The sequence below is a fragment of the Dermochelys coriacea genome, chromosome 21 (genome assembly GCF_009764565.3).
Source record: "Dermochelys coriacea isolate rDerCor1 chromosome 21, rDerCor1.pri.v4, whole genome shotgun sequence".
In the NCBI taxonomy this organism is placed as follows: Eukaryota; Metazoa; Chordata; order Testudines; family Dermochelyidae; genus Dermochelys; species Dermochelys coriacea.
In genome coordinates, this window is record NC_050088.1 from 7,228,734 (window position 1) to 7,254,531 (window position 25,798).

The 25,798-nt window shown below is 44.0% G+C and overlaps 1 protein-coding gene across 49 annotated transcripts in view; it reads right to left on the reverse strand.

Moving 5' to 3' along the window:
* The window catches only part of NFASC (neurofascin), a 182,008-nt gene that overhangs the window by 80,542 nt on the left and 75,668 nt on the right, over positions 1-25,798 (reverse strand). For 28 of the 49 annotated variants that reach the window (XM_043500386.1, XM_043500385.1, XM_043500384.1 and 25 more), the window contains exons 3-8: positions 16,192-16,376; positions 9,327-9,344; positions 6,850-6,955; positions 6,173-6,369; positions 5,174-5,296; positions 3,814-3,984 (exon numbers count right to left, since the gene is read on the reverse strand). In XM_043500386.1, coding sequence (XP_043356321.1) covers positions 3,814-3,984; positions 5,174-5,296; positions 6,173-6,369; positions 6,850-6,955; positions 9,327-9,344; positions 16,192-16,285 — 709 coding nt within the window. In that variant the 5' untranslated portion in view covers positions 16,286-16,376. The remainder of the gene's footprint in view (positions 1-3,813; positions 3,985-5,173; positions 5,297-6,172; positions 6,370-6,849; positions 6,956-9,326; positions 9,345-16,191; positions 16,377-25,798) is intronic. The other 21 variants (XM_038379847.2, XM_043500401.1, XM_043500409.1 and 18 more) reach the window with 1 other exon arrangement.

Consider the following 25,798-nt stretch of genomic DNA (forward strand, 5'->3'; position numbering starts at 1 on the left):
TACATCATCTGTTTTCGGAAGGGTTAGGACGACTCATCAGGGGTCCAAGAGCTACACGAATCAAGTGGGATTAGGTTTGGAACAAGAACGCAGTCCTACCTCAGTCCACTACAGGAAAAAGTACAGCCTTATCTTTCTACTGAATCTTCACAAACTGCAAGGGCAATTTTCTTCCCTCCCATATGGAATATAAATAATGGAAATTTAATGTAATCATTTTTCAACAGCTAGATTACCCATTTCTTAAAGTAGCCAACACCCACAGTTTATGGCACATATCACTCAACAGCTTTAGACCAAAAACAAAAAAAACCCACCTAAATTCAACCTCTTTGAATGTGATATATACAAAGAATTTATTATCGTAACAGCCAGAAAATTAAAACTTCAGTCCACCTTCTATACAGGGGCCTCCAGGGGCTTTTGGGATGAAATTTGCATGCTATAATAAAGCCAACATTTCTAAGGGAAGACTTGAGAGAGTCCAGTATAATTGGAAGGCACAGTGCAGCAGCCTTAATGAGCCTTTTAAACGGCCTGAGAGAATGGATACTGTAGAGATATCTAGATGAAGAATAGCTATCCTACGTGGGTTAGCATTTACAGCTAAGCATAGACTTCTTAGAGCTTGTCAATTCATCAATCGTTTGTTCTGCACATTCTTTCCTTCAGTCTATTAATATATACAGCTACATTCTCAGCTGGTGCCAACGAGCCCAGTGCCATCGTCTTCGGTGCTGCTACACCCATTTACGCCAACTGAGAACCTGGCCCTTTATTTGCAGATCAATGTTTTCATTCTTCGACCAGCTGTGTAAGTGGATAATTTATCTGAATGTTATTCATCTGTGACTATTCCCATCAATCGGCCAAGAATCTATGTATTTAGCCTTTGTCAGTCACTAAATACTTACGGCCCAGCTCACCTCAGTCTTATTCCTAAGCCCACATGGGGGAGAGAGCACAGCAAAACGGGTAGAATGCTCTCCGCCTGTTTTGATTCTTATGTCAAGTTTTATGCCATACTGGGGCTCCACTAATTTCAACATACACTGATGTGAGATCACAGTCGGGCCCTACCATCCGGCTCTGGCAGTGTTCTACTCTCACTTTGCAGAGCTCTAAATACGTTCAAGCTATTCCACAATGTGTAGCATGGTGCCTATTTAAAAGCCATATTCCTCCTCCTCTCAAACTACGGTAAATACTTCTTTAACAGAGCTCCTGTTCCTCTAATTAGGTGGCTGCTTGCCTAGCATAACATGACCCTCCAACTACGTGTTCAAGGCGTGCTGTGCCATTCAGAGTTCTCGCGTCTGCTTGCTGCTCCTGGAAGGGTGCGCAGAGGCATTCAAATGCAGACTCTCTGGCTATGGGAAAAGCTGCCAAGCTGCTGCAACAGGGAGGTTGAAATAAAAAGGAGACGGAATGGAGATGCTGTTGAGAAAACAAATGGGCAGCAGGGAGGGATAAGACTCAGCTTCTCCTGACTCTGAACTGAGAGAAGGGGCAAACTTGCAAGGTGAAGCTATGCAGAGAGGTAGAGCGTTAGCTGTTTCTACCTGGGATGTTCATCATCCAGTTTAATGAGAACAGAAATACACAGCAAACCATTGGTTGTGGGTCTTTCTCCTAACTGCCGCAGTGTATAGCCCTGAACTCTCTCTGCATTAGACTTGCAGCCGGGTAATGCTGGTCTCACTGCTATTTCTTTATACAGAACAGCATCTGGGAGAGCCTGCCCTGACCAGGCGTTTTCAAACACCAGGCCCGCTTTCTTTGATCATTTCTCCCCCTCGAATTATAGTTACAAGGTCTTAGGCCTTCTTCGGTCTTTAGATTTATATTCCAATTTACACCACAGTGTAAACGTACATAGGGAGCAGCTAAGCTTCCTTCTCTCAAACTAATGCGACATTATGCTTGCCTCAACCGAGATTGTCCTAGGTGCTGTACACATACATAGCAACCGACAGTCCCTGCCTTGCGGATTTACAACTAAATATTATCTCCTTTCTTCATTCTCTCTCTTACTCCCTCCCTTACAAAATTTCCACATTCGCTGGTGATCAGAACTATGATCTCGCTCCAAATTTCCTCCGCTAGACCCCCATGAAATCCATCAGCATTGGAGACCTGCCTTCCTCCATCAACCAATCTAGTTTTAGACTACAGAAGAGAATACTGGTGCCAGGAACTAGCATGTATACTCTCCATCTCATCCCTTGGCTCCTTTGACATGCTGAGTTACTAGATAGATGTGCATCCCTTACACCTAGAAACAATATTCAGAAACAAATCCAGGACTGCCTAGCCTACTATCACTGCAGTGGAGAAAGGATTTTGCAGTCAGCAAAGGACTCTCAATGAGATTAGAAACATAATCTGGTTTACTTGTGGCACCTTAGAGACTAACAAATTTATTAGAGCATAAGCTTTTGTGAGCTACAGCTCACTTCATTGGATGCATTTGGTGGAAAAAAAAAAGTTTTTTTTTTGTTTTTTTGTTTTTTTTTTTCCACCAAATGCATCCGATGAAGTGAGCTGTAGCTCACGAAAGCTTATGCTCTAATAAATTTGTTAGTCTCTAAGGTGCCACAAGTACTCCTTTTCTTTTTGCGAATACAGACTAACACGGCTGCTACTCTGAAACCTGTCATAATCTGGTTTGTCCATCTCCAGCCTCAATGTCTTCTCAGGAGACTTCTCATTATGTAGCTAGAGTGAATTATACATGGGATCCTCTTGCCCCTAGAGAGAATGCCCTTCTCTGGGTTGAAACTGAGATCACCTGCAAGCCAGCACAAGTTTTCGATGCAATCGCTTGGGCTCCACAGGGTCAATTTTCCTGTTAATGTAAGTGGGAGTCTCACAGCTAAACAATAGATCGTTGTTTGTAAATAATTTAGCCCTGTGCTGTGCAGCCCATGAGTTAAAGGAGGAGACTACATGTGCCAGTCGCCTCATTGTTCACAAGCATAATATCTTCCCTACCCAATAAGAGCAACAATGGACTTAAATTCAGGCCAGGCCTAAGCAAGTGAAACTCCAGTGGAATCAAAGGAGTTGCACCAACGTAGAATGGATCTGAATTTGGGCCCAGTATAATTCTGCTCTCAGTTACAGTAGTGAAATCTCAATGAGATAGCACCAAGAACAAAATTGCATCCAGCACGTTTTAAGGATCCCTGGCTGCCTGGGACTCATTGCCGCATTCTTGCATATATTTCTGCATTAATTCAGACTTGTTCAGGGAAGTTCTATGGAGATGCAATGCAAATGTAAAAGAACTGAGGTCCACAGCCCAGGAAATAAACCTAACCCTGGGTTCATCAAGAGCAGCTTTGAGCAAACCCAGGCTATTTCTCACATATGAAGCCTGGAAACTAAACAGATTGATCTCTCACTAACTATGTATATAAAAGCTCCCCTACAAAGCGCAGACACGTCTCATCTCTGTTGAAGCTGGTTTTGGGTTACCCTCCCCCCCCCCGCACACGCGCACACGCGCACACACACACAAACACACAGTTATAGCATGAATTATAGGCCTGCTTAGCAGTGACGTTCTGAAGCATTAGAGAGACATCAATACCCTGCCTTTAGGTTACTGGTCCAACTGCTACTGTGACCTTCAACCACCAATTCTTAGGTTATTCTAAACCCTGTTATGGAAGGAAGCGCCCTCCCCCGGAGAAATCTCAGAGCTGCACCGAACGCCTTCTCTGCAGGATACCGCCAGCACGATCCGGAGGGGAGCCCTTGCGGAAACCTTAAAGCAGCACCAGCCCAACAGGTCAAGGCGACACTTACTGGTTTGGACCTTGAGCGTGTAAGGGTTTTTCTGCTGGATGGTGTGGGTGAAGTGGAAGCGCGCGTTACAGCTGTAGTCAGTTTGGGCATCCTGCAGCATAACGTTGGAGAAATATAAGTCGCCGTTCTGGCCCTGGGAGACGCGCTTGTCTTGGTGGATTGGCTCCATGGCTGAGAGAGAGAAAACAGGAATTCAAAACAAAAGCCACTGCACTGCTGGACGTCTTAACATCTGCCTTCAAAAAACTGGAGCATCTTCTGGCAAAGCATCCGGAGGGGGCAGCAAATGCATAACTGAGGCAGGGTAACCCAAGTCCAACAAGAGCTGATGAGTACAAACCAGTTCTTATAATTAGTGGCGTGAAACACTCCATGAAGGAAACAAAATATGACTATTGAGGCTGCCAGGCCCCTCATAGACTTTAGAGCAATACACAGCCCCCGGGCCAGCTGGAAGGGATTCTGTTGGATTACAAGAACTCACTGGTTTCCAATGGAACCAATGACACGGGATGGGAGGGATTTTAAAGAGCTAGGTCCACGTACGAGCAAGGCACTTCTTATTGTTGTAAAAAGTGATTTGCCCCATAGTTTTGTTTTCAAGTGGCAGCCATCCCCATGCCTGGTTACAGCAGAGGCTCACCTTCTTGGGCCAAATTGTAGGCCTGCTACTCCATCCAGCAGCACGCACTGGCCCCTACACTGCCCTCACCCAGCTACCCCCAGAGCAACAGCTCCCCATCCTACCCTCACAGCACCAAACCCCTACGGTTTCATAGATTTTAAGGTCAGAAGAAACCATTGTCACCTAGTCAGACCTCCTGCATAACATCGGCCATGGGACTTCACGTCCAACAGGCTGTGATTGAAGTAGAATAGATCCTCTTGCAAAAACATCCTATCCCCCACCACTTTCAGTACGCGGTTCCAATGATTAATTACCCCCACTGTTAAAAACATGCACCTTATATCTAGTCTGAATTTGTCCAGCTTTAGCTCCCAGCCAATCCCTCCCCTCCCTTTCCATTCCAACCTTTTAAAACCTGTGAACCACGAAGTGGCTAAAAACTCATGCCATGTTCTAACCCCCACAATTCCTGCCTGCAGAGGATGGTGGGCTGGGACATGATTTTCTCACCAGTTTGTGGGTCACAGGACAAAACAAAACAAAAAAATAGAACATTGAGAACACTTGGGCTATTCCAGAAAGCATCAGCTCCACTTCTGCTGTAATTAAAACGGGGGCGGGGGGAAGGTGAAGTTCTGCATTAAAATACATGTTGCGATCGGTCAAAAGATTTCCCTCACTGAAATGAACAGTTCAGGGAGCCCTGGCCACCCGACCACTGTCCCAACTTACTGCTGCTCATCCAGAAGATAACAGGAGGCGGCAGCCCAGGGGGTGGGTTGCATTTTAAAGTCAGCGGGGATCCTTCATCGATCTCTACGAGGTCCAAATGTTCCTTTGGCCACAAGGGAGACCCTGCAATTAGAAGATGTGAGAGACATAGCGGACATTGAGCTGAAGGGAATATACTGGGAGAGATTTGTTTTTTAAATCTCATTGCCCTCTCCAAGGACCTGGTCTGGTTTCAATGGAAAGACCCTGATGCAATTTTATTTTTATACACACAGGTTTCTTGCAGGGCCCATGTGTTCCTGCTCCATAATGATATTTCAACCTCTGAAAACTACTTACATTGGAGGGTCTCTCAGTATTGTACAAACATGACTAATGAATTAAACTTCACGACAACATCCTCTGTATGGTGGGCGTTATTACCCCTATATTACATATGGGGAGAGGCAAAGTGACTTGGGCATGGTCGCACAGCAGGTTAGTGGCATAGAAGGGAAGAGAACCCAGGTCTCCTGATTCTCTGTTCCAATTCGTAGCCAGCAGACTATGTGGCCTCCTCTAGCAGCTGAGATTGCTATCCACTGTGATCAGCTACAAACTGATGTTTGTGTGTCTGATGCACCCAGATGCCACAGTGGCAGGTCCATTAGCAGTTACACAGGATACAGTTATTGTAGTTGGGTTGTTGGATACAGGAGTGGGAGTGGGTGGGAAGGAAAAGAAGATCAGCCTATCAGCCAATGCAGGTAATGGGCATTTTATCACCACTATACATCTCTAGTCTGTTTGCAAGGCTGAATTAATAAAATGAAACAGACACACATACTGCAGGTGAAGCGAGATGTGGCATTTGCATGGCAAATATTTCCTTCCCAGCTTCTGCAAACCCTATGTCATGCAAACATTTTTTTTAACCCAAGCCAGAGCCACTCAACCACCTGAGGCTATAGACTGCCTGGCTCAGTCTTGAGACAGGAGTGACAAGCTTGCATTACTCACTAGAAACCTGCAGGAGGATTTTGCTGGAGAGCGCTGTCCCATACTCATTTCGAGCAGAGCACTGGTATTCCCCCTCATAATCCTCTGGCCTTCCACCGCCACGGAAGTCGATGACCAGCGTCCCCGACCTGCGCTGCATCGAGACCTTTGGGTCCTTGGCCACGTTGAAGAACTTCCCATTCCGTGTCCAAGAAAAACTGCCAACATTGGACATTGCATGTATTATGTAACCATGTGCCATGTCCACATAGGAAGAGTCTTACTAGCTACAATACAGTTACATTTAATGTATGACCCATTAACTTTCCTATCTAATAAGAGAGACACGACATGGAGTTGGTTGCTCTTCCACAGAGTGTGCCAGGCTTTCGCCCCTTGTGTATTCCCACATTAAATCTATTTGGGTATTTATATGGCCCTTGTCACCATAGGGTCTAAATTCCAGAGCTAAATTCTGTGCTGTGGAAGGCAAGGAGCCCAATTCTCTGCTGGTAGAATGGAGCTATGCCAATTTACACCAGTGGAGAGTTTAGCCCGAGATACCCAGAAAGACTCACTGGTGTCCAGTGCAAGAACATCTTTAGATCTGGTTCCCCTTTTTGCTGACATCAGTAAACTTTTCTGCATCTCAAAAATAGCAGGACCTCAGGGTCATGAGAACTTTAAAATGCACTCACGTAGGAATGGGGTTCCCTTTGGCTTCACATTCAATGAAGATGTTATCCCTTGGGTCTACAATATAGTCCTTCACAGACTGCTTTGTAATCGTGGGAGGTTGAGGCACTGCAAAGGAAACAGAAAGAATGAGGAGAAACCCTTTACCCATCGTCCTGCAATGGAATCCTCCTGGGAATCGAGACTTCCCCTGTGGGAAGTCACTGTTTTTATTCATCATCTTTGAAATTGCAGGAGTCAGTAGAAGGACCCTTCAAAACGTAAGAGCCGCATATTTGTCATCTAAGTGACTCAAGCTCCCTGGTCAGGCAGTTCCCTGCCACCAGCAGGCCATCTGATGTGAACTAAAAATTTTAAAAAATAAAATAATAATCTCTTTATGAAAGGGACTAAATGTGAAAGCAAAACTCAGCTAAGAGCTTTCAAAGACAGAACACAAACCTATGTGTTTTACCTAAAAGTTCCTGCAAGGAACAATCAAGGTAGCACACATTCAAGACAATGGTTTGAAAACTTCCATGTTTAGCCAGAGATAGTTCCAGATTGGTATCTAGGAGTTAATGGTTTGGAAAGGCTAAAGAATATACCAATGACAAGTTTAGGGTCAGGTTCTGAACCATTACTCTATATTTAACATCAGTGTAGCTCCAGAGACTTCAACAGACTTATCCCTGATTTGCACCAGGATAACTGGGGATCAGAATCTGAACCCTAGCCTCTTACCCCAGCAACTGGAAATAGCTTAAAGAGGAGATACATGTTCATTACTAATTTGATATATGAAATTGATCTGACATGCATGTCCATTATTTAGTAGGGTCGGCAAAACAACAGATGCTGTTCTCCTCCAAAACAGACTTTTAGCAGTAACAAAGCTCCACAGAGTTAGTGTTTGTGTTGCAAGATTAAGCTTTTGCTGGGACATGATAGCCGCTTTATTAAAAGTGAAATCTCTTTAGAGCAGTGGTTCTCAAACATTTCCACAACACGATCCCCACATTATGGATTACAATTTCCCTCCAATCAAAGGTCCACTTCCCTCACAAGAGGATCCAACTCAAGGTTAGCTTCCCACCTCCACAGAACATTTCTGACTCCATCTTCTCTTTGCTGCTATTCCCTGTAGCAGATCATCTTGAGGGGACACTTGTGAGCACATCTGTTTTGCTAGTGTCCTCTCTGGTTCTGGTTAGGCTTATTTCCTGTCCGCACACCCCTTATGTACAGAAAAGGAATTGACATGGGCTAATTAAGGCCGGATTCTTCTTAATCTGGGTTCCAGTGTCAGATGTAGTATAGAGGGACAGTGAATCTAAGGCAGGATGTAGGATAGAATACAGCAGACTCCCTATCCCCTTCCCCTCAGCTAACACCACAACCTGGCTTCTTACCTTCCCATTCCTCTCTGAAGGTGCCAAAGGAGAGGGAGCTCATCTCTGAGCTATGCAATGAGACAGGGGCAATTCTATTGCTGCCCTTATAGCATATCTGTTCCTCACAACCCAGAGTCCATGCCCTCTGCGCACACAGCAATTCAAAGGAGACACTGTGCATGCCAGGAGAACGGGTCTTCAGGCAGTTTTCAAATTCAAAGGCACCAACTGCTCACTGCTGAAGGGGAAAGAGTAGAGCTACGTTGGACAGGAAGGGGGAAGGTAGGGAGTTAGGTTGGAAGCAGACAAATGGTGGTAGTATACTAGCAAGAACAAAATTGCATCCAGCAATCTGTAGTAGTACTACAGAAGAGAATACTGGTGCCAGGAACTAGCATGTATACTAGTAGTATACTGGTGGTAGGAAGATGGTGAAAAGAAAGCGAGAATCTCATTGTAGGATAAAATTGGAAAGGAGTCCTTATAAATCACCATTAAAAAGGATAACCTCTCTGAAGCTCCCCACCTACAGTTTGAGAACCGCTGCCTTGACAGCTGGTCTGCTGTGTCTAGCTGTGGCCCAAATTTGCAGCTCTGACCTACATTGTGAATCCACTCCTCTGCAAGAGCCATTAGAAGCATCTGCAAATTAGGGCATCAGGTTCCAGTCATGTACTGGCCCCGATTTAAAATTAGGAGCCAGACTCTGATCTAGTGTAAATCCAGAGTAACTCTTGTTAAAGTCAACGGACTTATGTTGGCATAATGCAGATCAGAATATAGTCCTAGGAGGGGGCCCTTTTAGAGGCAGCACCAGTTTAGAATTGTTCAACCATTTCCAGATGTCTCAGCCAACTGGCCAACATTCAGATGCAGTGGATCAGACAGTCTGAGGAGGCAGGGGTGTGGCCAGACTCCCCAAGCTCCAAGGTACAGCTCATGCTCTTAAAATCTCAATCTTGCAACAGATTCTGCTTTAGTGGATTCGCCATCACAAACCATTCAGATTGCTCATGCTGCAGCCCCATGCATTTTGTGCCAGGAAACAACCTCTGCTGCCCACCAGTGGGACTAATATACAAAAAACAAGTCAGGGTAGGACTTACATTCACTCTGAATATTTGCTGTTAGTTCCAAAGTGTAAGCATTATAAAAAAAAGAAAAAAAAAAGGTTAATTGAAAAATAATCCAACAGATGATGTACGCAACATGGCTATCGTAGGGACGACAAATATATCAATATCCAAACATGGCCACTTTAGAGTAAACAAAGCAATTGCCTTCTAGCCCACTTACCTTCATTTAAACATGGGAAAATCCCTCCATCAAAAACATGAGTCTTTTGTATTCACAATGAGAATTACATGTTCACAATGAGGATTACGTGTCCCAGGCCACTTTCCTCCAAACTGCCTTTTAAAAACTGCACGTGTGAAGTTAGCGAGGTTGAATGGTGACAGATCGGCAGCTCTGGAGACTGATGGGCTATCCTTATTCATGAGATCAGTACAGAATGGGCACTGCCAGAGCAAACGTCTCATCCCATTGCCACCAATACGCCCTATCCCAGAGTTGGATGGATCGCCTTTAAGGATAAGAAAGCAGCTCAGTCTCTCTGGGCAAATTCCGTCCTTGGCCTTGACTGCTGTGACTGCCAACAAGGGGCCACAGGTGCCGACCGTGGTGTTGGTGTTTGGTTAGAGAGATGCTTTTCCGCTAGGCACTAGACTGCAAACCAATGACTGCCCATCAGGATACTTACTGGATAGTGGTAACTTGTGATCCCTAACCTTGGGCTTGAACTGGTGGCAAATTCAAAAGCCAGTTACTGAGCCCCTTATGCCAGCCCTCCAGGCAATCAAGGAGCTGATGTGGGGTTTAATTCGTCTTGATTTGGCTAACTAAGTAAAAGCCCAAAGCAACCCATGCACCTGTAAGATGTAGCATCTGACCAAGGGATCATAAGGCATCTTAATTGCCACGGGAGACATCATGCCTAATGTACCTGCCTCCCCACAACCCTGCATCAGGGTCTGCCTCCAGGCACCAGTGTTTATTTCCAGAGCTGAACCATGAAAGGCCTGTTAAGCTCTTCATTTAGCTGTTTAAACAGATACTGGTAGCAACTGGCTCCCTGCCAGGACCTAATAGACCACCGGGGCAGGGTGAAAGGGGACAAGGAGGCAGTTCCGTTGCCTGGTTGTAAGAGCTGAACCAGAAGCTTTCCCAATGTAAAGAGAAAGCTGAACACAGCAAATGGGGAACAAACCGCTGACTGGCCAGCCAAGCATATGGAAGATACTGATTCCAAGCTGGAGGAAATGAGTGTTAGCACAATGGTCCATGGTAGGGTGACCACATGTCCTGAATTTATAGGGACAGTCCTGATATTTTGGGACTTTTTCTAATATACGCACCTAATTACACCCCCCCACCCCGATTTTTTACACTTGCAACCTGGTCACCCTAGTCCACAGACAACTTCCCTTCCTCCCCATGGTGCAACACTGTTGTGCTGAGATGTGACGTGCACTGTCCACACATCATAGCGGGAAGCTCGAGCTCCATATTCAGCAATGCCCGCACAAGGTCTCAGTGAGCAAGACTTGATAGAAGAAGGGAGCAGAAGAATCTAGAAAAGTTTTTGTTCAGAAAAAAAAGTGGAAGAAAAATAATCCTATCCAAAATAAACAAGCTACTCAATAGCAGGGAGACTTTTCCTTGTAATAGATATGTTTGTAGAGCACCTAGCACGATGAGGCACTGATCCCAGACAGGCCTCTGGATACTACTGTAACACAAGGTGAAAACCACAGGGTTAATTTTAGAGGGACACAGTTAGGCTTTTAAGGAGAGTCACTGATTTATTTGGATTTTTAAAGGTCTTGGGTTAGTTGCTTATCATAACTTGTTATATTTCTTTACAAATTTTATTGAAAGCAATAAGCATGTAAAAATAAAACAATATTAAGGCTAAACTATTATACTTTGTGTTAAGTTAACAAAGGGTTAAACAATACAATTCTATTAACATTATAAAGTTAGAATTCATTTAAACTAAAGACAAGTATTATTCCAATATATGCTATGTCTTTTCCAACAAATAAAAATTAACATTGTCTATAATACAAAAACAAAATTGGTTTAAGAAAATTTGGAGGGGTGAGAAGAAGAGATGCAAAAAACATATTTTAAATTATAGAGCTATAGTTTTGTAGCGTTAAAACCCTTCAGGTGCCACAGTGGTTTATTAATTGATTGCAAGAGCTATGCATCATTGAATGGTTCACCCTAGGATCTCTAAATGCAGTAATGGAACTATTCTAATGCAGCTATATAACAAAAGACATACATTAATAAACTTTCCTCTTTATAGTGCTTTGAATCTTCAAAACCCACTAATTTGTGTTTACAACACTCATCACACAGTAAGAGTATTATCCCCGATATTACAGATGGGGAAACTGAGGCAGAGAGGGGCAGTGACTTGCCCAAAGTCACTGCGAGTCAGTAATAGAGTTGGGAAAAGAACAGTCTCCTGACTCCTGGTCTGCTGATCTAACTACTAGCAAGCACTGCCTCCCTATTGCTATAAAGGCTAAAGAGTGAAATACTTTAACTCTCCACAACTCCCTTTGCACCTTCTTAAATTTGACTGCAATCAATGCTCAAGCTGGACACCCAACCCACTAGCAGTTGTGTTTGCAAGCTCTTTGAGAGGGAGTTTCCCAGTTAAAGAGGCAGTGTCCCCATTTATGGAGATTTGCTACAATACACATCCATGCACCTGTGGAAAGAGCTTATCCCCATGAAGGAGGGAAGTCCTGTGCAGTTTGTAATACACAAGGAATAAAGCTCATCTGCCGAGACAGCTTGTGATTTGCACACTTATCAGGGCCCAGCACAACCCAGGAGCAGCTGTGGCTATTTATCCACCACCTGCTCGACTTAGTAAAACCTGTAACCTTTCAGATTCAAGATGGGAGTGATGAATTAATTAGTTAAATCTTGGAGCTCAAAAATGGGAAGCCACAAAAGGGCTAGTGAGACCTGATCACTGACTGGGTTAAAAGTGAGATTAGAACGCCAACTCCCCAGCAGCTCTAAAGGTTTCATCAGAAGGAGAATGCAGCTCACACTTGACGCCTTCAAAGAGTTAAATGAAACTAATTAAATGGACTCAGCTGGATGGGACAGATGTTGGCAAGACCTTTAACTCCTGCATTTATTTGGGACGTCCCACTTTTGGATTTCATCCCACCGCAAGTCACTGTGGCGAAGTCCAACAATGCTTTGAAGTTCCCTACATTGCGCAGATTCATTTGAATTTCCTTGAAAGAGGATAGATTAGGCAAAGACAGGCAAACCCTGCCCCTGAGTCTGGCTACCCCTTTGTTTTCTCATCTGGCTACATGAAGAGTAGGTCCTGTCTGAATGGTGATTATGGTAGTAAAATATGGTTGTTGGTTTCAAACAAAGCATGGACAGGGTCAGAAAGGGAAATGCTGTCCCTCAAGAGCAGGGGCAGCCAGTGGGGTACCATTGGCTCTTTCCCTTGTTCTGCCAGAGGCACCATGGGCAAGGCACCTAGGGACCATCTACACTAGCAAAACTATCGTATCAGTGGAGTTGGAGAAGGGCCTGGTGTTATAATTTATTGTCCAAGGATACTTATGATAGATAACAGAGTTTGGCCCTGTCTGTATAGCTAGGACCAGAGTATATTAATAATCAGGGCAGTAAGCACAGTTTGGTCATGTCTACACAGTCAAGATCAAACTGGCTTATGATACCATCCATAGCTTTGCTAGGGTAAATGGATCTTGTTCCCTATCAACAAATGGCAGCTCATTTTAGTATTGATCTTAGGTATTTAAAGAGTGCCAGTCACCTTACTGAACATAGCAAAGTAAAAAAATCATAGAAGTAAAACACAGCATTTAAAACTACCTCTGCTTCTGCACGTCTCACCAAGAGATATCAATACTTTCCTACCTCCCTGGCGGTGGTGTGAGGAACAAGCGACAGGCGCTTTAAGTTCCTTAGATGGGAGGTAGCATAGAAACGGAAAGTAATATTCCACAGCACAAGTTATAAGCATTTCTCTCTACTTTTTTTAAGGTCGCATTACACTTGACTAGGCAGAACAACTCCTTCCTCCATCCAAGGCACAAGGAACAGCAGCAGGAAGCTCTTTTAAAATCAATTATGTTTTGTCTGCCCATGCTGTTTCTCCTTCCATTTCCAGGAGTTTACATTTCTGAAAGGGCTCTAAGTTCTTAACAAAGCCTGGCCAGATACGCGACACAATCAAACTGTGTGCGCAAAATACATTTTCACTGTCGGGAACAACAAAGCGCAGCGGGCATGTTACACCACCACCAACTGCAGCTACACAGAGTTTTTCATCCCAGATCACTCTGAATTAGGCGGAGCAGGGACTTGAGCATTGGGCCCGGGTCTCAGGCTAGGACCCTATTCACCAGGATCCGGAAGGCAACGAGAGAAGAGCGTGCCTGTCCAACTCTCTTTCGCTCTCAAACCTTCCCGACAAAAACTTTTTCAAAACCGATATCAAACAGCCTATTTCACCACCAACTATCTAGCATCGATCCACGTATGACCTGCGTGAAAGCTCACCTGCGGGCCCATCCTTGGGAACTCAGGCCCACATCTCTCCTTCTGAAACTCTCAGAAAGAGCAAACGTCCTTTTCATCCATCACAGACTTTTGTCCATTTAAACAAATTTGTCCATTACGAATTGCCTTATCTGTTAATTCCAAGCCTTCCTCATACACCTTGTCTCTCTCTCTTCTCCTGTTCAGTCTCTCTCTACATCTAGGCTCTGTTTAAGCCACAGACTTAAGCATGTGACAAACAAAGCATGTAAACAGTCCCACAGAAGTCAAGACTGTCCCCATGCTTCAAGGTAGACACATGCTTAAGCGCCTTGCTGAATGGGGTCCTGCATTCACCCACCCACCACCCAGTTGGCGCGAGAGCCTCATCCATTGCAGCTCCTGCCTTGTGGAGCCATCCTACATCTTTCCACCCGTTTCCAAACTTTGCGTAAAAGAACCTCTCTTGCCCATAACTTTTCAGTCCCCCGCCCCTCCTTGGTCATTTAAGTCAGGAAAGCATTTGAGCACAGTTTGGATGACTAGAGTGTCTAAGACAGACCAATATTATACAGTCAAGGGTACAACCTCCCATCTCAGGAAGTGTCATGCTCCCTTAGCCGGAAGTTAGGCCTTGATAATACTGTGCCCTTCTATAACACCTTTCCTAAAAGGATTTCCATGTGCTTCAGAGTTGCAATGAATTCTGTGAGGGGGTCGGGCGGTTAACACCCCCCCCTTTTACAGAGGGGGAAACAGAGGCACGGAGAAGTTAAGTAATTGACCCAAGTGGCCGAGCCTGGAATAGAATCTCAGCCAATGAGGCCTTTGCTGTACTGTAACCACTTAGACGACACTGTCTAGAACAGGATAACACAAGGTCAGACATTTTCTAAGCACTGGCCTTAAGGTGGCTTAACAAAATCATTCAGCAGCAATTTAATTACCCTGCATTTTTTCCCCATGTTTATCCTCCTGAATAGAATATAAAACCCGCCTAATAATTAACCCAAAATGGCCTGATGTAGGGGGATAAAAATCACAGAGATGTACATGCAACTTTCCTGATACAACCCAGTTTCCTCCTCCCGTTGGGAACAGACCTCTCTACATCTTGATGACAGCATCTGCCTGAAAGGACTATTAATGAGATTCTCTCCTCCATGAAGGACCATCCCATACACAGTCTCCATAGTAATTGCCCATATCGTACATCTTCAGAGTCTCTTAATATCAGTGGCACGTCAGCTACTGGCTGCCTTAACACAGCAGCAACCTGTAGTATGGAAGTGCCCTCATCTTCAAGTAAAGCCCATTAAGGTGAATCCATGTTTCTGCTGGCAATAAAGGGTAATTACACAGCAGCAGAGCACCTAAAAATAGCAGAAGAGGATTCTGTGCACCTTGGTGGAGTTCAAATACCTATCAGAGCCAAACAAATACGACAGGTTTTCCTCAGCCCAAGTACAACACAAGGGTCTTCAATTAAGTGGGAATAAAGAGGAAACCCTCCTCTCCCCTGGATCTCCTCTCAGCTCCAGCATGCTTCCTCCCTGACTGTCAAAATGAGCCCCACTTCTCACCCGTCTTATATCACACTAGGGAGGACAGCGTGTTACTTACCCTGCACATCTCTGCGGACATCTGCACCTTCACCTATTCAGAGGGTGAGGGTTATCCCCTCCTTCTCACCTATGGACAATGTCTATACACCCTGTTCAACTCCTTTCCCAAGGCCATCATCCCCGTGGGAATTATACAAAGCAACACTTGCAGATGAGCACAAGGGTCTTCCCATGTGAAGTCATTGCAGGATTGAAGCCCCAGGTAGCTTCAGGTCCTCCCCTAAACAAGGGCTCCAATAGGTTCAAAATCAGAACAGTTTAGCTAAGCAACCAAACAAACAGGAGATGCATATTAGCTCTGGAACGGGACTTTAGGTGTGGACATGTGGGGGTGGAGGGGTGGTCAATTGGACTCCTGTTCTTCCCTCTTTGCAACTACTCTCCAGCCGGTTAGCCTGCAAAAACGATCAGCGCTCTCATGGGACACGTTCCAGGAAAATGCCAGGAATTCTGCACTAATATTCATCGTGACATTATTTCTTTACCAGGAAAAGCTTAGCTTAGATGCAGCATTCACTGCAGTTTCCAATCTTTAGCCAATAAAGTTGCCTAAAGCACAAAGAGCTCAAGAGACTTGCCCAAGGTCACATAGTGAATGAATGGCTCAGCCCAGACTGGAAAACCCAGGATCGCTCTGGCTCCCGAGTCCTTCACTCCAACCATTACACCACATGGCTCCCCGAATGGAGATTTTTAAAGAAAGCTGAAAATAAATCTAGAAACTTACGATCCAGGGGAACTTCAATGGCTCTGATGATATGATGAAGGTACAGAGCAAACACTACTCCTGAGTAGGTTAGGAGGTACTGTTGCATTACCATTTTGAATATTTGGATAGTACTATGCTTCCACTTTCCTTCAACAAGGCAGATTGGCCTCTTGCCACAGTAGCTGTACTCCTCGGATTCTTAACTGCAAAATAAACACAAGCCACAAATTAATGAGCTGATTATAGAGCGCTCTGTATTCCTTGTTTTCTATTGGGGTAGCTCCTAGAGGCTCCAATGAAAGATCTGAGTCCCATCGTGCTAGGCACTGTACATATACATAGTAAGAGAGGGGTTTTGCCTCAAAGAGCTTACAGTCTTAATATCTGAGTGCTCCAGAGATGTTAGCCCAACAGAATCCTCTTGTATCTTCGCTGACTCCCAGTCATTTGATGACATGCAATCAGAATACTCGGAAAGATGTACATGAACTCAAGATTTAGAATCTAATCTATTCAAAGTGCTTTACATCAACAGTCACTACTTCATCTTCACAATACCCCCCCCCCACGAGATAGGTTGGTCACAACTTCCCCACTTTACAGATGGGAGAAAGCAGACACAGAGGAAGACAAGAAACAGGTCCAAAGCCACACCATGAGTCAGCGTCAGAGCCAGGATTAGAACTCTAGAAGTCCTGGCTTCCTGGGCTGTGCTCCATCAGATCATGCTGCTCCCCTTAAATAATTTGATAGTCAAGGAATCCGCACCTCCAATCTTGCAGCAGAATCCCCCTTTAATAGGAGTTGCCTAATCTGCTATAAGAATTGCCCTAGCCAGAGATAATAAAATACACAGATTTAAAACCTGGAGCACCTTTTAAAAAAATGCATCAATGATCAAATGCTGCTCTCCATTACACGGGTACAAATCCGGAGCAGCTTAACTAAAGCATCCTCTGTATGCAACCAAGGAATAGTTGCCAAAGATATACACTGAACTAAAAGCAGACTGTGCCCCTGCAATCGGATCTACACTGACTAGCCCTGATGCCTTATGCATGGATCCAATTTCAGGATTGGGGCCTTAGAGCACCTTAATGGAGTCACTCAGAAATATGGGGGACAGATTTTCAAGTGCTCAGCACCCACGAGTTCTAATATGCACCAAACAGTTGAGCAGCCAGCAGCTCCTGTTGTGACCTTTATGGCTAAATGGTGAGTACTGAACTCTTGAAAATATGGTCCTGAGTATCAGATAGAGGATCATGCAAACTATCACTGTAGCATATGTCCACTATACTTAAAATTCAAAACTCAAGAAATGGTCAAAATCCTAAGTAAGAGAATTCCAAACACTTCAAGGAAACCACTCTGTTTGTACTCAGTTACTCTGTTGAGAAGTCTAGAGATAGTTGAATAGTGGCAAACAATTTTCACAAACCATGACGAATTAGATACCAAACTCAGGTTTGTTATGTTCACAGTCCCACTGATAATTTTCTTTACAAACATTCATCCTAACTCAACTCTGAACAGGAATAATACTGAGAAATTGGATATTCATTTCAGGATGGAAACAGGAACATCATGCGGTGTCTGGTGACTAAATTGTAAGTTACTCAGAACTAGTGAATAAAGAAGAGTGAAACCAACAATTTTGTGAAGGAAAACCAATAAGATTTTTTTTCTTTAAAGGCTGTGTAAAAAAACAGAAGATGCCCCAAACCCCCCCCCAAAACAACTCCTCCCCCTACCAAAACCTCTCAACCAACCACATTAAATAAATAAATAAAAATCCATGTTTATTTGTGAATATTAAAAAAGTGCTACATTTCACTGAAGAAAGCTATGCTGGGAACAGTTTGAAGCTCTAATGAAATCCCATGCAATGTACTTCAGCAGAGTTGATTGACAGTAACAATTATTCTTCTACCATTATGCGGTGTTAATACCATACAGTATGTTACAAGATAACAGGAAGATTTTTGGTCATTTATGGATCAAGGAAAGCTGAGCTCAGCTGTAGCACCTCTGTGTCAGGAAGCTTTCTGCTTTTTACTCAATTTTCCAGCTGGACTGGCCGAGGTACTGAAGGTCAAGAGACTTGCCTGGGGTCATGACAGTGAGTCAATGTCTTAACTGGGAGCCTTCTGGCTCCTACTCCTTTGTTCTAAACACTACACCACAGGGCCCTCTTCTTATCATGCTTATGACACACAGAGGAGTTTTACTCATGAGATAAATCCTGTCTTCCCTAACAGCCCTCTTACGGAAGACAATAGGCCCAGTTCTGACCTCTGACAGGCAAGCAGAGCTCTCAGTCACTCCAATGTGAGTTGTACAGATAGAGGGGAAGAAAGAACTGGCCCACCTGTGGTTGACAAGTATTAAGAGTAAGGGCCCGATCTTACTCCCATTAAAGGGGATGGAAAAACTCCCTTAACTTCATTGGGAGCTAAATCAGACTTCAAAATGGAAAAATCCACGCCCTTGGGCAGAGGGCTAGCACAGGGTGCTATGCACCACTCCTGTCTGGAGGACATAAGCAGCGATTAGGTCTGGCATTGAACCTTTGCATGGGTAGAAAGGCACCCAAACAGTTGACGCAAAGCAGTGCTGTAGAGAATCTTGGACATATGCAGCTCCTGCCCTGCAGAGGGGCACTGCGCACACTCATTTATGGGAGCCTTTCTAATGGTTTTTTAAATGAGTGGATTTTAAAACCTGCTCCAGTTAGGGCTGCTGCAGTTCAGAATAACTTCTACTGCCATACTTGGAACTGGCAGACTTCCGATTAGTGCTTTCTAGAGCACGCCCTCAGGGACATTTTGGGAATCAATGGAAACTCCTACAGAAACTCGGGGAAATTTTGCCTGAGAAGGGACTCAGCACTTTAAGGTTTGAGCCTTCACAGACAAAATTTCCTCCTCTCCCTCCAGTCACACCTAAGAATCATACTGAAGTCATCTGAGTTGCCCGGATATAAATGGCGGCAGAATTCGGCTCTGCATACTAGCCATTTAGTTGAAATGTGAAACATTTCAACTCCACCCGTGTTTGGTCTTTTGTTGATTTTTTAAAAACCAGCAACATGGATTAAAAAGACAAGGCAAAGGAGGATAAATTATCTCTAACTGGGCTTTCATAATTCATCGGAGATGACATCATGCCCGAGTTATGACGGTGTCTTTAATAGTGTTATAAATACTGGGCCTCAGTGGCAGACATGCAGACAGTTCTCTCTTAGCTATTACCCAACGTTAAGACAGGGCAGCAAATAGAAACAAGTCTGGAGATATTCTGCTATGTGATATTTCCTCTTTCTTTGCACAAGGTTTTTCCCCCCCTGCATGTGATCAGATGAGAGAGTGGTGCAAGGGCAGGTCATTTGGCAGATAAGGAAAGCCCAGATTCATGAAAGATAAATAAGCTGCTGCAGCTCTGGATGCTGCTAAGACTTCAACTGTCCCTGAATGTTGTAAAAAGCAAAAAGAACAGGAGGACTTGTGGCACCTTAGAGACGAACAAATGTATTTGAGCATAAGGTTTCGTGAGCATAAACTCACTTCGTCGGATACATAAAAAGCGAAGTCCATTAGGAAAAAAAAAGAGGGGGGGAGCGATGCCTGGGTTTAATCCACAGGCTAGTCTCCCCAGGGTAGTGGGGGAGGCTTCATCCTTGGGTGAATTGAAAGCTAAACTGCAGTGTCCTGGAGAATGCACCACAACGAACAATCCAGCCACAGGCAATGGAGAGGATGACCTCTAATTTCTGTAGTTCTAGATACCACGACTAGCTGCCTGCAGGAAAAAGTAGCTGCTAAAGGGAAGAATATTCATGAGCTATGATTAAGTTGATTTGCTAACTGCTTGCATGGGGCAGTACATGTGGGAAACCCCCACTGAAAAATACACACTAGTAAACAACAGGAGCAGCCATGCAGGATCCTTCCATTCCCCTCACATCGCTGCAATCTGCTGTGTTCCATCAGCCTTGGTATTGCCTGATACCAACGTACTAGCCACTCCCACTGAAAGCACTCCTCCTTCCAACATAGCATGGGATTATTTGGCCCCAGGTAGCTACCACCATTTTCTCAGAGGAAAGCTTTCAAATGTAGGGCATTCATAGTACTGTGCCATAGTCACTTATGAAATTCACCCCTTCTGCAGAGATCTCACCACCTTCCTGGCTTCAGTAAAGGTGTTAAGAACATAACTGCCAGACCATACAAGACCATTGTCCAATTGAGGCCAGTATCCTGTCTCAAGACCTGGCCAGCACCAGCAGCCTAGAGAGGTGTAAGAAACCTTGTAGGAGGCAGTGATGGGATGACCTGCCCTCCACATCAAGTCTCCTCCTAATCTCTAATAAAGATAATCAAACCCTTAAGCATGAGGTTGCATGTGTCTTCCAAACTTTGTTAGCAGTAACGGTTACAGAGCTCACAATGAACAAACATCTGAGACCTACCAAAGGTCCTCCAGCAAAACCAGAGAAAAATCAGCCTCCACATGTCTAAGTTTGTTTTTTTTGTTTTTTTTTTTTTACGAAACTGGAATCTCCCCCAGCATTCACCGTAGGATATCTTTAGCCATCAAAGAACTAAAAACCAAGAAAAGCCCAATTTTAAAAAAGCCCTGGCAGGTCTAGCAATGCGCAGGTCTGGCACCACCTGCGCAGGATTGAATTTCACCCTCAGAGCAAATTAAAAGTTAGTGTATTGGCCCTAGGGCTTAATTTGTAATGAAAGAGGTGCCAGGGCTCAAGCAATTTTTTTTAAACTTTCTTAAGTGATGTGGAAAGCAGAGGTGCCAGGGCTATGAACTGCCAAGCCTAGAGGTACTGGTGCTCAGCCCTGGCACAAATTAAGCACTGATTGGCCCCCATTACCAAGTTGTTTATTAAGCAGAATGAGAGTGGGAAAGTCCAAGTGGATCAATATCATCATCTCGCAGAAGATTAAACACTTGGGATTTCAAACACTCTTAAGGGAGTGAGGAGACAGTCACTGGGATTCAATGGCTGTTGGGTACTTAAATTCCTTAAGTGCCTCTGAAAAATCCCAGCCACAAGAAAAATGCTTTAATTTTCCAAGTATGACAAGCACACTGGTCCCAATCCATTCCTGGTGTAACGCCACTACTGTCAATGGTGATACATCAGCTGTGTTTGGCCCATTAAATGTCACATATACTCCCACCTCTGGTAAATTCAAGGCACTGTGGTCTAATGGCAACAACACTGAACTAGGACTCAGGAACACTGGATTAAATTTCCTGCTCTGCTACTGGCTTGCTGGGTGACCTTCGGTAAATACTTCCCCCTCCCTGTGCCTCAGTCTACACATCTGCACAATGGGGATAACGATGCTGACCTCTTTTATAAAAAGTGCTTCGAGATCTGAAAGCACTAGGTAAGAGCCAGGGATTTTCAGTAAGGCACTTCTTATGGATGTGTTAGGTTGTTCCTGCGCAGATGCATTGAAGATTTTAATGCCCCAATCCTGCAAACTGCTCTCCTTGGGTTCATAACCCGAACTACGCAGAGCCTGACTCACTTCAGTGGGTCTCTGCATGGATGCAGGAGGCCGCATGAGGCAGACCCAGTTGCAGGGTCATCACCTAAATTTTCAGCACATAGTTGCTGTGTATCTGGGTATCTGACACTTATAAAGGCAAGTATAGATTCCACCTTCCTCTATTTCCGCTATTGCTAGTGTGCCCAATTTTTTAAACAAGTCTCCCCATATTTGGTGGTTTTCTTAAAGCTTCAGCTCTGGGAGTCCTGTGATGATGGGAATTTCTGCTTACATTTAAAAAGTAAAAAGAATTACTAGTCTTTGTGCTTGCAAAGCAAAGCTTGAGAAATATGAACGCTACAGGCTCAGAAATCAGAAGGCAAAAACACCCCTCTCTAATTATTATTTAGATCTCATGATTTTTGAGGAGCTGGATTTATGGTTTTTGAACATTTGGGGCTGGCAATACTGCGTCCCTCAGGCCAGTGTTCTGATTTCATTATGAGCATTGCAACCCTGTTCTCTGACAGCAGCTCTGCCTACACCAGTAAGTCCCCTCTGTGTCCCAATTCCACCAATCAGATTATAGATCACTAAAGGTTTTTTATTTTGTTTTGTTGTTTAGTTTTGGGTTTTTTTCCAAGTCACTCTCAGGATTTTCTGATCTAGCTCTAGCTAGTAATACAAACACTTGAAATAAGGAGTCATTGTGGGACTGGGTCAGAAATTGCACCAGTGTAGGATTTCCATGGTACACTGAAACCAACAAATTATATGACAGTTCTGGACTGAGATGCATGGGTAGAATTATGTCAGTGGGGGGAGGGGTAAGGAGTACCAGGGGGTGTATTCCAAGTAAGGATGACAGTGTGTTGTCTGAGCACTGAAGTACAGCAAAAGTTACTGCACGTCTGGATCAAGTGGCATGCGGAGAACTGCATGGAACAAGGCTGCACAGTGTTGCCAGAGCTGTTCATCAAATGCTTCCAGGAACACTCAATGAACAAGAAAACACCACCAAAATTATCCCCATATTCACAAAACCTGCATTAAAGCCATGATCCCTGAGTGCCCCATTGTTATCCAAGCTACGTGGGCATGACTCACAGTGCATCTCAAAACTTCTTCTGCCGTGCTTGTGTATGTGGGTGGGTTGTTCAGTACACACAGTGCTGCTGCATGCCCACGGCTATATGTCGGAGTAGAACACAGCCCACATTATCACAACCTTTCCTCTCACTGGGACAGAAAGCGTGGAGAGGATGTCACTAATGCAAAGGAATGGAGTTGCATTCAGGCCTATGCGCACACACATCCGCACGCATGGAGATGCTATTGGCCACGTGACTCTTCGATGTCTCAAATCCACTTCTTTGGGTGACTCAAGGAATCTAAGGGTTGAAATTTTAAACAGGAGACTTTTGAAACATCCCAATTACATTGCCGTGATGGAAATGAATTGAGAATGGGGCTCTGGCACGTAAATCGATACTCTTAAAGCAAGGGATTATGAGCTCCTCCTCCTCGCATTCAGTTGCGTCCTAGAGCTTTTTAACCTTCGCTACCGGACCAAAAATATAAGCTCATCATATTACAGTTCAATGCATGTCATGGCACCAAGCCTTTAGGTCACAACATTGCATGAGAAAAGGAGTACTTGTGGCACCTTAGAGACTAAAATTTATTTGAGCATAAACTTTCGTGAGCTGTAGCTCACAAAAGCTTATGCTCAAATAAATTTGTTTGTTAGTCTCTAAGGTGCCACAAGTACTCCTTTTCTTTTTGCGAATACAGAATAACACGGCTGCTACTCTGAAATCTAACATTGCATGAGACATCACTATGAAGCACTACTGCACTGTGAAACTAAAAGGGTTTGGATCCCATCAAAAAAGCTGGGCAAGTCCACAAACCTTCAATTTATTACAGTTTCTCTTTCCAAGGGCTGGCCATGTTGGCTGGTATCCTGGTCATGACACCACCCAAGCTACATTTGCAAAACCAGGACCCATAAAATTCAGCAATTGTCCCCCATTGCAGGCGGCATGCTAGGGATTGGGAATTCCTGTCATTTCCACTGTAGGGTGGCCTTATATCTTCTCAAGTTTTCAGCCCCTAGGCCAGCACATGGCCCAGGCAGCCAGACTGTATCTACGGTTCCAGATTAGACTGGGCCAAACATCTCATCTGCTGTTTGTGAGAACCTGGTTTAAAACAGCAGAAATCTGATGACATCAGCTGCTCTTGCAAGATTTTGACTCCATTAAACAGGAATATAACCTACTGAAGCATAGCTCTGACTCCAGCATCATCCGTATCATGAAAAACAAACAACAAGATGGAACATTTTTTTACATTTCCCCAAATACTCCTCCAGAGTTCAAAACAAGTGCATGTCTCAGACTGGTTGGTGCTATGTTTTCCTACCCAGAAAGTGGGATACACTGCAGTATTGACTGTCACAAGCTGTTCAATCCAAATGGGAGAATATAGCCCAGAATACCACCACCTGCCACAGTCCTTACTCCAGAACTCTTTCCAGATGAAAAGATGCCTTTACCATGAAAAAAGAAAAGGAGTACTTGTGGCACCTTAGAGACGAACAAATTTGTTAGTCTCTAAGGTGCCACAAGTACTCCTTTTCTTTTTGCGAATACAGACTAACACGGCTACTACTCTGAAATTTACCATGAAAGTGTATTTAAAACAATAGCAACCCTCCCACATGACTTTTCAGTGCAATGTACAGTTGGGCGGGGGAAGGAGTATAATGTCATTCCTATGAACATGCTAAAAATGCTGATCCTTCCCTCTCTGCAGTGAAAGGGAAATTTGCCATTGACTTCAGTGTGAATAATATCAGACATTAAGCTCCTTCCCCTCTATCTCCCAACCTCAAATTCACAGATTCCACTAGAGAGCTTCATGACTTTTCTTTCTGAGTACACACACAGATCATCACTGTTTTATTTGCAAAGCTCCAGCATTTGGCTTCACATATTGCAACAGCTCATATATGATTGATTAATCCCACCAATCATGTTTTGATTTCCCAGGTTACACTCCATGTCATGCCACGACAGGGTGACGTACTATCACAATCTCTCTCTCCTGCTCTTCCCCCTGCACCATTTGAATCCTCCTTCTACTTAAAGGGCCTATATATCCATGTATATTTGTGCCAATTTCACACAAACTTCTCATCCTTCACTGCACCAGAACCATGCAGCCCTTTTATCACCCAAAGCAGCAGCCACGTCTGGATCACCATTAGAGAAAGAGAGGAAAGGCAAGTACAAACAGTGGGTACAGTCGGCCAGTAAAAGTACAGAAGGAAAGTGCAGGCCAGGTGATAACACAGGAAAAAGCAGTGGATGGGTATTTCATTGTGATGCATGATGTTTTATGCCTCCCACCGAAGATCCATCCTAGCATTAAGATTGCATGTTGTTTATTACCATCATGCAACACACCCGAATGGGAATTCAATTATGCAGGATTAAAAAGAGATCATTACAAACAGGATTCATTTCCTCCCTCCCACAACACATACGTATTTTTTACTAATGATTTTTTGTACCAAATATAATGCACAGGGACCACCTTTATTTTAATTCCTTTTCGCATTCTTTACTTACCTGTATAACTGTAGGTATATTGTGTGCGTCTAGCTGCTTACTCACAACTTTCCTATAACTACTCCTTTGAAACACAAAAAAAGTGATTTAATTAAAAATATTCATTAACAAGGCATTCCAATCAAGTCTGGCCTCAAGTTTAAGTTATGTCAGAATAAATTTCTAGGAAGCCGAAGCCTCACAGAATTTTTCCATTAATTTAGGGAAAAAGGTAATTCCAAAACAAGTAACAGTGTCCCAGCATCGCACTAGTGAATGAGAGCTCGACAGAGAACTGATCGGAACAGAAGTGTTACGCTCATTCTCTGATTTGAGACAAATGCAGGAGTGAGAAGGGCCATACATTGAGACAATTAGAGTAAAAACTTAATAACTTCAGTTATCAAAACTGAAAAGGTTTTGGATAAGGTGCCGTTTGTAAAATATGTAAAAAAAAATTGACAGCAACTTTTTTTTAACCATTTA